Source organism: Molossus molossus, unplaced genomic scaffold (assembly GCF_014108415.1).
Source record: "Molossus molossus isolate mMolMol1 unplaced genomic scaffold, mMolMol1.p scaffold_m16_p_16, whole genome shotgun sequence".
Taxonomy (NCBI): Eukaryota; Metazoa; Chordata; class Mammalia; order Chiroptera; family Molossidae; genus Molossus; species Molossus molossus.
In genome coordinates, this window is record NW_023425351.1 from 2,844,994 (window position 1) to 2,856,897 (window position 11,904).

Below are 11,904 nucleotides of genomic sequence, written 5' to 3' on the forward strand. Positions count from 1 at the left end.
ACAGGAGAGTTTTTATGGCCAGTGATGGACAGCTAAGCTTACAAACAGACTGTGAAAAGAGCATAACAAGGAGAAGAATAAATGTGTCAGAGCCAAGATGCGATCCTTGGTTTCATGCCTTTAGCGTTGTATTTTGACGGGAGAGGAAGTGTAGAGTGGAAACCCTCAGCATTATAAAGTAGCTCACAGTAAACAGAATGCAGTTGTGAGTTCATGTTTCTGGTTTATTGTCTTGCTTCCCTTGGCTTGCAGAGATGGGACTTGTACTGCAGGGGACTCCATTTTCCTGTGTCTCCTTTGTCCATCACATTTCAATGTATGCAAGAAAATTCTTTTCTTAAAAAAATTTTTTTCTTTATTGATTTTTTAGAGAGAGAGAGGGAGAGGGAGAGAGAGATGGAAACATCAATGAGAGAGAACATCGACTGGATGCTTCCTGCACGCCCCCCCACTGGGGATCGGGGCCACAACCTGGGCATGTGTCCTGACCGGGAATCGAACCAGTGACCTCTTGGTGCAGGGTCAACGATCAACCACTGAGCCACACTGGCCGGGCTGAAAGGAAAATTCTCATAGGGTCTACGGAAAATCTTCTTCATGTTGTGAAAAATTTGGTGATTAAATAATGCTTTTCAACGTTGATAAAAAATGTCAGGAACACATATTTTACAATAGCCGCTCGGTGTCTGAATCTCACTGTTTGGGTAAGCTTCCCACGAGTGAGCCTCTGTCAGGAAGCAGCCTTATGAGGCGCAAATGTGCCTCTTTCCTCGGCACATCGCTCTGAATGTCGTGCATCGGAGAATCTAGACCCGAGCAGCTGGGTTCTGCTCTCAGCTAGGATGGAATACTGAATTGCTTTCATGCAAACTTATTGCAGAAAAGTTATTTTTCCCTTCTCCTCGGGCAGTGGAGGCCGACTGTTGGGAGACACCGCCTGGCCCTCTGGGCTAGGCTGAAGCGTGAGGAAGACAGCGGGAGAGCAGCTGACCCACAGGGGAGTGTGTGTTCTGTGCATTCCGATCTGAATAAAGCCTACAGGTGGTCTTCGAAGTAAGTGGGTAAATAAAATCCATTAATCAAACTGAATATTCTCCTCCATTTATTATTATTTTTTATCCTCACCCCAAGGACGTTTTTGCATTTATCGTCAGATAGAGCAGGAGGGAGAGAGCGGAGAAGAGAGAGAAACATCGATGTGAGAGAGACACATCGACTGGTTGCCTCCTGCATGCACCCCAACCAGGGCTGGGGATTAAACCTGCCACACACGTGTGTGCCCTTGACTGGGAGTTGAACCCATGACCCTTCAGTGTGCAGGCCAACGCTCTGATCACTGAGCCGCAACGGCCAGGGCTCGCCTCTGTTTCTAAAACTATATTGTTGAAAGTAGGTATAGAGATCATAAAAATATATACATATAAACTAATTTAGGAGAAGTAGCCTATCTTTATAATGTTATCCTCTCAACTGGGAACGTATTGTTTCCTGCAGCTGTTCCGGTTTAATGACCCTCTTTCTGTCACACGGAGGTGTTTTCTTCTCGCGTCCTTCACTTTTCTCTGAAATAAAAGGTCATGTGTAACGAGAATGGGGCCATTCTTCAGTTTTTAATTGTGGGGATACTTCTGCCAGGAATTTGCTTACTTACAACCTTTCTTGTGGTTTGCTTCTTTATTTACAATCTTGCTTATACTTCTCAGGTATTTCTTATTTTTTTTCCCCCTTAGAGACAGAAATTTCACCTGGTAAAAATTCAGTTCGAAAGTTTCTTCTGAAGTAAGCAGAAGCCCTGGAAAATAACCGTGTGCAGATTTTGTCCAACAGGTGAGAAGCAAAACCCTTTTCCCTGGTTTTATAACAACCTCATGTTTTTGTATTTGACAGCAGCACATTCTGTTCTCGTGATCCCTCTCTCTCTGCAACTGTCTTGTTCACAGTGCCCTGCTCCTCCCGGGCGGGTAGACTGCACTGGGTCCTCCACAGTCAGGTGACGTCGGTCAGCTGTCCGCACACAGCATGGGGCGCCTGAGGTTCTGAGCAGAGCCGAGGTCACAGGGGTGGCGAGCGGACAGCATCTGCTCATAGCATTTGGGCGGCTGCAAAGGGAAGAGACCGGTGGAACCGGGTCCCCGCTGGAGAGGCCACTCCGCGGGAGCCAGGAGCACGTGGACACCAGTGCCCCCAGAGGATGGGCCTGCCGGAGCTGGACAGGGAAGAAGCGGGTTTGAGGTCATGGCGAAAGAAGATTTGGTGACCAATCTCCTTTGCAGGATAACCTAAGCAGGGGGTGAATCATGAATGAGGCTTCAGGCTCAGACTGCGGAAGAAATGACAGGAGCAGGAGGGAAAGGAATCAGGCGAGGGGATGATTTGGAGCGGAAGGGAAGGACTCGTTTGGGGCTCCCTCTGTGAGACGCAGCACAACAGCAAAGTGTGTCAGCGGTGCTTGGGAAAGGCCGCGCAGGGCCTGGGAAAGGAGCTGTTCTGTGGTGGACCAGGGTCACCTGGAAGTGGGCGAGGCTGGCCTAGGGGTCGATGTGACTTCTAATGAGAGCGTTCGCGGGGAGAAGCAGAGGTGTGAACACAGCCTTCACACAGGCACAGGCCACATGTATTTTACTGTTTCTTAGCCCTTATCTGAAATTATACGTGCGTTACAAGCTTGTGTTAGCACAGATTGGCCCTTATTATTTACCATTGCATCCCCAGCTCAGAGACAATGCCTGGCACGTGGTGGGTGATAAAAAGCATCGAATGGTGGGGAGAGGATGGAAAACAGTGCGGAGTTTCCTTGAAAAAGTTAAGACTAGCCCTGGCCGGTTTGGCTCAGTGGTTGGAGCGTCAGCCTGCGGTCTGGAGAGACCGGGTTTGGTTCCCGCTAGGGGCACGGACCTCAGTTGCAGTTTGTCTCCAGCCCTGGTTGGGTCATGCAGGTGGCAGCCACTTGATGTGTCTCTTTCACATAGATGTTTCGCTCTCTCTCTCCCCGCCTCCCACTCTATCTGAACAAAAAATGGAAAAATGTCCTCGGGTGAGGATTTAAAAAAAAAGACTATAACTATTATATAATCCAGCAAGTCTTTTTCTGGGTAAAAATCTGTAAACACAAATTTATAAAGCTGTACCTACCCCCCCGTCCCCCCCACCCTGTTTTCACTGCAGCATTATTTACAACATCCAAGATATGGAAGCAGCCTAAGTGCCCACTGACAGATGACTAGATAAAGAAGAGGGGGTCCATATAAAAAAGATAAAGAAGAGGGGGTCAACCATAAAAAGATAAAATATTTCCATTTTTGCCAACATGGATGGATCTTGAAGTATTATGCTAAGTGAAATAAGTCAGATGGAAAAGGACAAAAACTATGATTTCACATTATATTATGTATATAATATAAAACAAACAAATAAATGAGCTAAATAAACAAACAAAACCAAATCCATAGACACAGACAACAGCCTGGCAGTCGCCAGAAGGGAGGGTGAGCGGGGTGGGCACACAGACGCCGACATTGGGGAGCTGGACGTTGGGTGGCAGCGTGCAGCAGGGCATCCAGATGTGGGCTTAGCATGTGCACTCTGAAAATAATGCTATCAACCAATGCTACCTTAATCCACTTAATTCAAAAAGTACCTATGGTACTTGTGACAGAAGATGACGGTGGGCAGGACCTGAGGGAGGGTGAGTGTGTGAGAGAGTGAGTGAGTGTGTGAGAGAGTGTGAGTGGACGTGAAGGTGGACGACCAAACCCGAGCAGTGCAGAGCCGCGGAGCAGAAGGTCCCTGTGCTGTGGACGGAGCAACTGGCTACTGCGGTGAGCGGCCCTTCAGGGTGCTTCTCCCTGCGCAGTGGGGAGGTCCCACCACTTTGGAAGATCCTGGGTCTTCCCTGGGAGGAGGCAGTGGGAGTGGCCAGGGCCCAATAACCTGAGCCCATCAGTGCCCCTGGCACCATCAGACCAGTGGACACTCTGTGTCAACACAGACCAATGAACAGTAATGGAGCTCCCAAGGTGCCAGTCACAGAAGCCGCAGACAGCCAGGAGCCCAGCACCATCCCCCATATTAGCAGCTCGATCAGAGTCGACATATACCCCCAGCAACACAGGCTGCAGAGCAGACATCCATCCCCAGGCAACAGAAGCACAGACAGCAACTGAGACCCGTCTCACAAAAACTACAGGAAAAACCGAGCAGGAACTGAGCCCCACAGGGTAGCAGGACTCCCAGCTGCCAGCGGCGGGACTGGGGGCTCCACAGAGGCTTGTGCAGTTGAGCAGCTCACAAGAGCAGTGAGAAGCCAGAGCCCAGGAGGGACTGGTGTGATCCAGCTGCCAGCCCGTGGGAACTGCAGGGTGCAGCCTGTGCGACCCAGCAGGGACTGTCTCATCCAGTTACCCATGGGGTCTGTGGGGTGCTGAAGCACCATAGAGGCCTGTGCGACCCAGCAGCCCATAACATAGGCAGAGTACCTGGTCCCCAAAAGGACTGTGCGATCCAGTTACCCATGGGACCTGCAGGGTGTGGGGGCACCAGAGAGGCCTGTGCACAAGATAGGCTTAGAGGATATGAAAATGGAGGCGGAGCGAATGGAAGCTACACAGACGATCTCCCAGGACCAAATGGGAATTAAAACTAAAATAAAGACAAATCCTCCGAAAAAACAAGAGTAACGCAGCAGGACAGGACCACATGACCAGGGATGCTGGTAGGATCTGCTGAGGTGCAAGAGGGTGGTGGGCTGGGAGCCCACAACAGCAGCAGACTTAGCTGTGAGCAGTGCCCTTGGGGAATAAAGACCATGCCTGCTCCACAGCCCAGAGAGCCAGGAGAGAGTGCTAAAATAACCACAGCCACTCATCTGGGGGCTACAGCAGAGGGAGGGCAGACTGGGCTGGAACTCCGTGGGGACGCTTGTGATTTGGAGGGCACTCATGTTTTGCTGGAAACATGATAACATTTGCATCACAGGAGTCCCCAAAGAAGAAGAAAATGGGCAAGGGTTAGAGAATATATTTGAAGAAATAGTGACAGAAAACTTTCCTAACTTGGTGAAGGAAGAAGGCATTCAAGTTCAAGAAGCACAGAGAGCCCCAAGTAAGAAGAACCCAAACAGGCCCACACCAAGACACATAGTAATTAAAATGCCAAAAATTAAAGACAAAGAGAGAATCCTAAAGGCAACAAGAGATAAGCAACAAGTTACCTACAAAGGAAACCTCATAAGGCTCTCAGCTGACTTCTCAACAGAAACACTATAGGCCAGAAGGGAATGGCATGAAGTAATCAAGGTCATAAAAAACGAGGATCTGATTCCAAGACTACTCTACCGAGCAAGGCTATCATTCAAAATAGAAGGTCAAATAAAGGGCTTCCCAGACAAAAAAAGGTTAAGAGAATATATTACCACTAAACCAGGACTGCAAGATATGCTAAAAGGACTGCTGTAATTAGTAGAAGAAACAGGAAGAAAAATAGGACCACACTAAACAAAAATGGCAATAAATAAGTACATATCAATTATCACCTTAAATGTAAATGGATTGAATGCTCCAATAAAAAGACACAGAGTAGCTGACTGGATAAGAAAACATGACTCATCTATATGTTATTTACAAGAGACCCACCTCACAACAAAAGACTCACATAGGTTGAAAGAAAAGGGATGGGGAAAAAATCTTTCAAACAAATGGAAAGGAAAAAAAAAGCTGGGGTAGCAATATCTGATAAAGTAGATTTCAAAATGAAGGCCATAACTAGAGACAAAGAAGACCACTACATAGTATTGAAAAGATCTATCACACAGGAAGCTATAATCTTGGTAAACATATATGCACCTAATATAGGAGCACCAACATGTATTAAAATTTTTTCTGGAGGACTTCAAAGGAGAAATAAACAGCAATATAATCATAGCAGGGGACTTCAACACCTTGCTGACATCACTGGATAGATCTTCTAGACAAAAAATTAACAAGCAAACACAGACTTTAAATGAAGTGCTAGATCAAATGGATTTAATAGATATCTACAGAGAATTACACATCAAAACCGCAAAAGTCACATTCTTTTCAAGTGCAGATGGGACATTCTCAAAGACAGATCACATGTTAGGGCACAAACTAAGTCTCTACAAGTTCAAGAAGACTGAAATCATATCAAGCATCTTCTCAGATCACAATGGCATGCAACTAGAAATCAATTGCAACAAGTACATACAAAGACATTTGAAAACATGGAGGCTAAATAGCATGTTACTGAACAATGAATGGGTTATCATGGAGATCAAGGAAGAAATTAAAAACTTCCTGGAAACCAATGAAAATGTACACACAATAGCACAAAATCTATGGAATGCAGCCAAAGCAGTTTTGAGAAGGAAGTTCATAGCACTACAGGCCTACCTCAAGAAGCAACAAAAATTTCTAATAGGCTATCTAACCTCACAACTTAAAGCACTAGAAAGCAAACAAACAAAAAAACCCAGAGCAAGATGAAGGAAGGAAATAGTAAAGATCAGAGCAGAAATAAATGACATGGAGACCAAAAAAAAAAAAAAAAAAAAAAAACAATTCAAAGGATCAATGAAACAAAGAGCTGGTTCTTTGAAAAGATAAACAAGATTGATGGACCGTTAGCTAGACTCACCAAGAAACAAAGAGAGAGAACCCAAATACACAAAAATCAGAAATGAAAGAGGAGAAATAATAACTGACACCATAGAAATACAAAGCATTGCGAACAAATATTATGAACAATTATATGGCAACAAATTCGACAATCTAAGCAAAATGGACAAATTTCTAAAAACACATAGTCTCACAAAACTGGACCGGGAAGAGATAGAAAACTTGAACAAATCAATAACAACAAAAGAAATTGAAGGCGTAATCAAGACTCTCCCAGCAAACAAAAGCCCAGGCCTGGACGGCTTCATGGAGGAATTTTACTGAACATTCAAAGAAGAACTAATACCCATTCTCCTCTAATTATTTCAAAAAATTCAAGAAGAAGGAAGATTTCCAAACTTGTTTTATGAGGCCAGCATAATTCTAATTCCAAAACCAGAAAAAGACACTACAAAGAAGGAAAACTACAGGCCAACATCCCTGATGAACATAAATCCTGAACAAAATACTAGCAAATCGAATCCAGCAATACATCAAAAAATTATTCACCATGACCAAGTGGGATTCCTCTCAGGGATGCAAGGCTCATACAATATTCACAAATCAATAAATGTGATACACCACATAAACAAAATGAAAGATATAAATCATATGATCATATCTATAGACGCTGAAAATGCATTTGACAAAATCCAGCACCCATTTCTGATAAAAATGCTCAATAATCTGGGAATAAAGGGATTATATATCAACATAATAAAGGCCATATATGAAAGACCTACAGCCCACATCATACTCAATGGGCAAACATTAAAAGCATTTCCCTTAAGAACAGGAACAAGACATAGATGCCCACTTTTGCCACTCTTATTTAACATAGTACTGGAAGTCTTAGCCACAGCAATCAGACAGGAAGAAAAAATAAAAGGGATCCAAATGGAAAAGAAGAAAGTGAAACTGTCATTATTCACAGATGACATAATACTATACATAGAAAACCCCAAAGACTCCATCAAAAATTTACTAGACTTAATAAAGGAATTGGGCAAAGTAGCAGGATACAAAATTAATGTCAAGAAATCGATGGCATTCTTATACACCAATGATGAACTCACAGAAAGTGAAACTAAAGAAACAATCCCATTAACCATTACAGCAATAATATTAAGACACCTAGGAATAAACTTAACCAAAGAAATAAAGGACCTATTTGCAGATAACTGCAGGTCATTGAAAAAAAGAAATAGAGGAAGATATAAAAAAGTGGAAGCACATACCTTATTCATGGATTGGAAGAATTAACATCATTAAAATGTCCATATTACCCAAAGCAATCTATAGATTCAATGCAATCCCCATCAAAATACCAACAATATACTTCACAGAACTAGAGCAAATATTTCAAAAGTTCAGATGAAACAAAAAAAGACCTTGAATAGCCACAGCAATCTTGAAAAAAGAAGAACAAAGTAGGAGGGATCACATTACTAGATTTCAGGTTTTACTACAAAGCCACTGTAATCAAAACAGCCTGATATTGGCACAAGAACAGGCAGATAGATCAATAGAACAGAATAGAGGACCCAGAAATGGACCCAAGACAATATGCTCAATTAATATTTGACAAAGGGGGCAAGAGCATACAGTGGAGTAAAGACAGCCTCTTTAATAAATGGTGTTGGGAAAATTGGACAGCTACATGCAAAAAAATGAAACTAGACCACCAACTTACACCCTACACAAGAATAAACTCAAAATGGATAAAAGACTTAAATGTGAGTCATGAATCCATAAAAATCCTAGAAGAAAATGTAGGCAACAAAATTTCAGACATCATACGCAGCAAAATTTTCACTGATACATTCACCTAAGGCAACAGAAACAAAGTAGAAAATGAACACATGGGACTACATCAAACTCAAAAGCATCAAAATGGAAAGGCAACCCACTGTATGGGAGAGCATAATTGCCAATGATACATCAGATAAGGGGTTAATTTCCAATATATATAGAGTGCTCATACAACTCAACAAAAGAAAAACAAAGAACCTAGTTTAAAAATGTGCAGAGGAACTAAATAGACACCTCTCCAAACAGGACATACAAATGGCTAAGAGACATATGAAGAAATGCTCAACATCACTAATCATCAGAGAGATGCAAATTAAAACAACAATGAGGTATCACCTCACACCTGTCAGAATGGCCGCCATCAACAAATCATCAAACAACAAGTGTTGGCGAGGGTGTGGAGAAAAGGGGACTCTAGTACACTGCTGGTGGGAATGCAGATGGTGCAGCCACTATGGAAAACAATATGGTGTTACCTCAAAAAATTAAAAATTGAACTTTCATTTGATCTAATGATTCCACTTCTAGGAATATACCCTAAGAAGCCTGAAACACCAATCAGAAAGAATATATGTACCCCCATGCTTGTAGCAGCACTATTTACAATAGCTAAGATCTGGAAACAGCCCCAGTGTCCATCAGGCAACGAATGGATAAAAAAGCAGTGGTACATATACACAGTGAAATACTATGCAGCTGTCAGAACAAAAGATCTTTTATCCTTTGATACAGTATGGAGGTACCTGAAAAGTATCATCCTAAGCGAAACAAGCCAAATAGAGAAAGACAAGTTTCATATGATCTCAATTATTTGTGGAATATAATGAACATAACAGACTGAGGAATGGGGTAATCTCAGAGATGTGGAAGTGAGTACAGTCTGACAGTCCCCAGAAGAGGGGGTGGTGGGGGAGAGATAAACCACAGAACTGATATGCATGTATGCATGAACAATGCACATGGACAACAAAGCTGAGGACAGGGTGAGGAGGGCTGGGGAGGGGAGAATCAGTGGGGGTAAAGGAGAAACATCTGTAACAAAAATAAATAAATTACCAAAAAAAAACGCATCTATGGAATCAGTGACTGAATGAAGAAATAATGTTTCTGTGAACATTCAGACCTCAAACAGGCTCAGGCGTGACCCTGTATCAGGCAACACAGCTCGGGGAAATATCTTGTCACCTTCTAGCTCTTCCCTGAGGGTCTGGGCTCTGACCTTGGGGGTGCGCATGCGCCTCTTCACAGGGCCCTGGAGTCATGCAGGTTTTCCTAGACGTCCTTCCACTGTTTTCTCCCTTGAAGAAGCAAAGTAGAGATTGTACATGACTAAGTCACATAGAAATAAAATATAATGCTGTTTTTCATCCCAGTATCCAGCCAGTCGTCAGAGTTGATCCTCTGTGTGTGATACACCAGAAAGCACGGATCTGCACTTGAGTCAGTGATCAGCCTCGCTTCCCCACGGGCTGGCCGCCGCTCGCTCTGTCCTCTCAGGTGGCTGCCACCTGTCCCGCGCACACCTTCCTCCCCATTCTGGTCCTCACATCTCACAGCCCGAGGCGGGTCCTGGGCCAGGCCTTTATGGTGTAAACCTAAGATAATGGCGAGGAGAGAGCAGATTCGTGCCTTTACTGGATGCTCTGCTCTTTCTTCTCAGCTCGATCTTGTGAGCCTCCCCCTCGTGTCTGTCCCACCGTCTGAGCTCCCCCTGCAATGTGTCACAGCTTGCACCCGAGAATGTTCCCGTGGCACGTGGAAAGTGGCTCCCGAGCAGCTCGCAGTGTGGTAAGGAACACACACAAGCGTGGAATTGCAACAAGGGACAGGCGCTGAGACAGGTTTGCGCAGGACAGAGGTGGTAGCGTGGAGCGCTGGCTTCTCCTGCAGGAGAAGGAAAGCAAGTGATGCGCACTCTTGAAAAGGGAGTGATTCTTGCTTCTACCAAGAACGTGCGATTTTTGTTTGGCAGCGGGACGAGGCACAGAAAATCGTCCAGGCGGCAGAGGCCTAGTTAGCAGAGCCCCAAGGCGTCATCATACACACTGGAGGATGAACAGGAAGGAGTGGGGAGGGGAGAACAGAGAAGCAGGCAAGGTCCAGCACCCAGGTCCTGTGAGCCTCGCCGTGGGGTCTGACTCTGTACAGATGCGGTGTCAGAAACACTTCCAACTGGAAAGCAAATCAGCCCCATGGTTTCATGCAGCCTCTCCGTAAGCATGTGTGCTAGGCAAGGCAGCTCTGCTTGTTTCTGCTACTGAGTAGGAAATTAAGTGGCTAGGGAGGTGGAGATCCCTGGATATGTTACAGACTAGAGACCTCTGGCTTCAGTGAGGTCACGTTATGGCTTCACTCACAAGCATTTCTCACGTCTTCAGGAGTGGACAAGTGAATGTCGTGGGAGCACTGTGTGTTCTGGGGCAGAGTCTCCATTAGCCTGAGTTCCCAGTTCTTGACTTACCTGTTGTCGGTAAACTTAAATTTCCTAAGACATTTTGGTTTGAGAAGTAAGTATTTAAACGACATTTTAAACAAGTACAATGTAAACTGATGTACTCATTCCTAGATACTTTCTTACAGGCCTCGACCCATCTGTCTGGACTTCAGGAGTGTGCTTGTCAATGCCTGAAAGGCCACTTTCTGTGGAGGAAAATAGGGTTTCACTGCCTGTCTCTGTTCACATGGAACACATGTGCGACCGCGGAGAAACCATTCTTCCACACGTTGCCGAGAGGAATAGAGGCACATGGTCCCTCCAACAGGAATCCAGGTGAGCGTGACTGGCACCGTCTGCCGTGGCCGCGATGGCAGGGGGCCCACCTGGGAGTGGCCCCTTGTGTCTGGTCCAAGTGTGCCCTAGGACTGCTGTTCCTAAGGACAGACAACTCTATAGAAAGTTCATGCTCGTTCTGCCTCCTCTCTAACGTGCTTCACCCATGAGCACAGCATTTGGAGAGGCTGGTTCCTCGCCAAACTCCTCGTGTTCGGAACCGCACAGCCCCGAGCTCCGACCTCAGGTGCTGCCTCCCACAGAAAGGTCCTGCCCAGGCTCTGCAACCTGCTGCTGCTGCTGTGTGAGGAGCACATCCCAACAGGACCCTCGGTTATGGGGAGGATGCGATACCACAGTGCGCCTGCTGGCACAGCCGCTGCTGTCTGCTCTTCCGTCGCCCGACAGAGGGCGCTGCTGTTACCGCTGCTCTGCGGGAAAGCAGTCAGCACAGGCCAGTACGGCATCCCGGGGCTAGCGCGCAGGAGAGCTGGAGGGACGTGCCCAGCTCCACACCTGTGATTTCCTGTGAGCTCTTAGACACATACATACTTTTAGAGCGTGGGATTAGGAGGAAGTCCAGCACTCTCAAGAAGCCAGGCTAAACACACACTCTACGTGTCCTTTCCAAAGCACAGTCGGCATTCACTA

General features: G+C 45.4%; 1 protein-coding gene across 1 annotated transcript in view; it reads right to left on the bottom strand.

The window, feature by feature from the left end:
• CNGB3 (cyclic nucleotide gated channel subunit beta 3) overlaps nt 1-9,751 on the bottom strand; it is a 141,225-nt gene extending 131,474 nt beyond the window's left edge. The window contains exon 1 of the mRNA XM_036264453.1: nt 9,703-9,751. Coding sequence (XP_036120346.1) covers nt 9,703-9,745 — 43 coding nt within the window. The 5' untranslated portion in view covers nt 9,746-9,751. The remainder of the gene's footprint in view (nt 1-9,702) is intronic.
• Between the last annotated feature and the right edge of the window lie 2,153 nt (nt 9,752-11,904).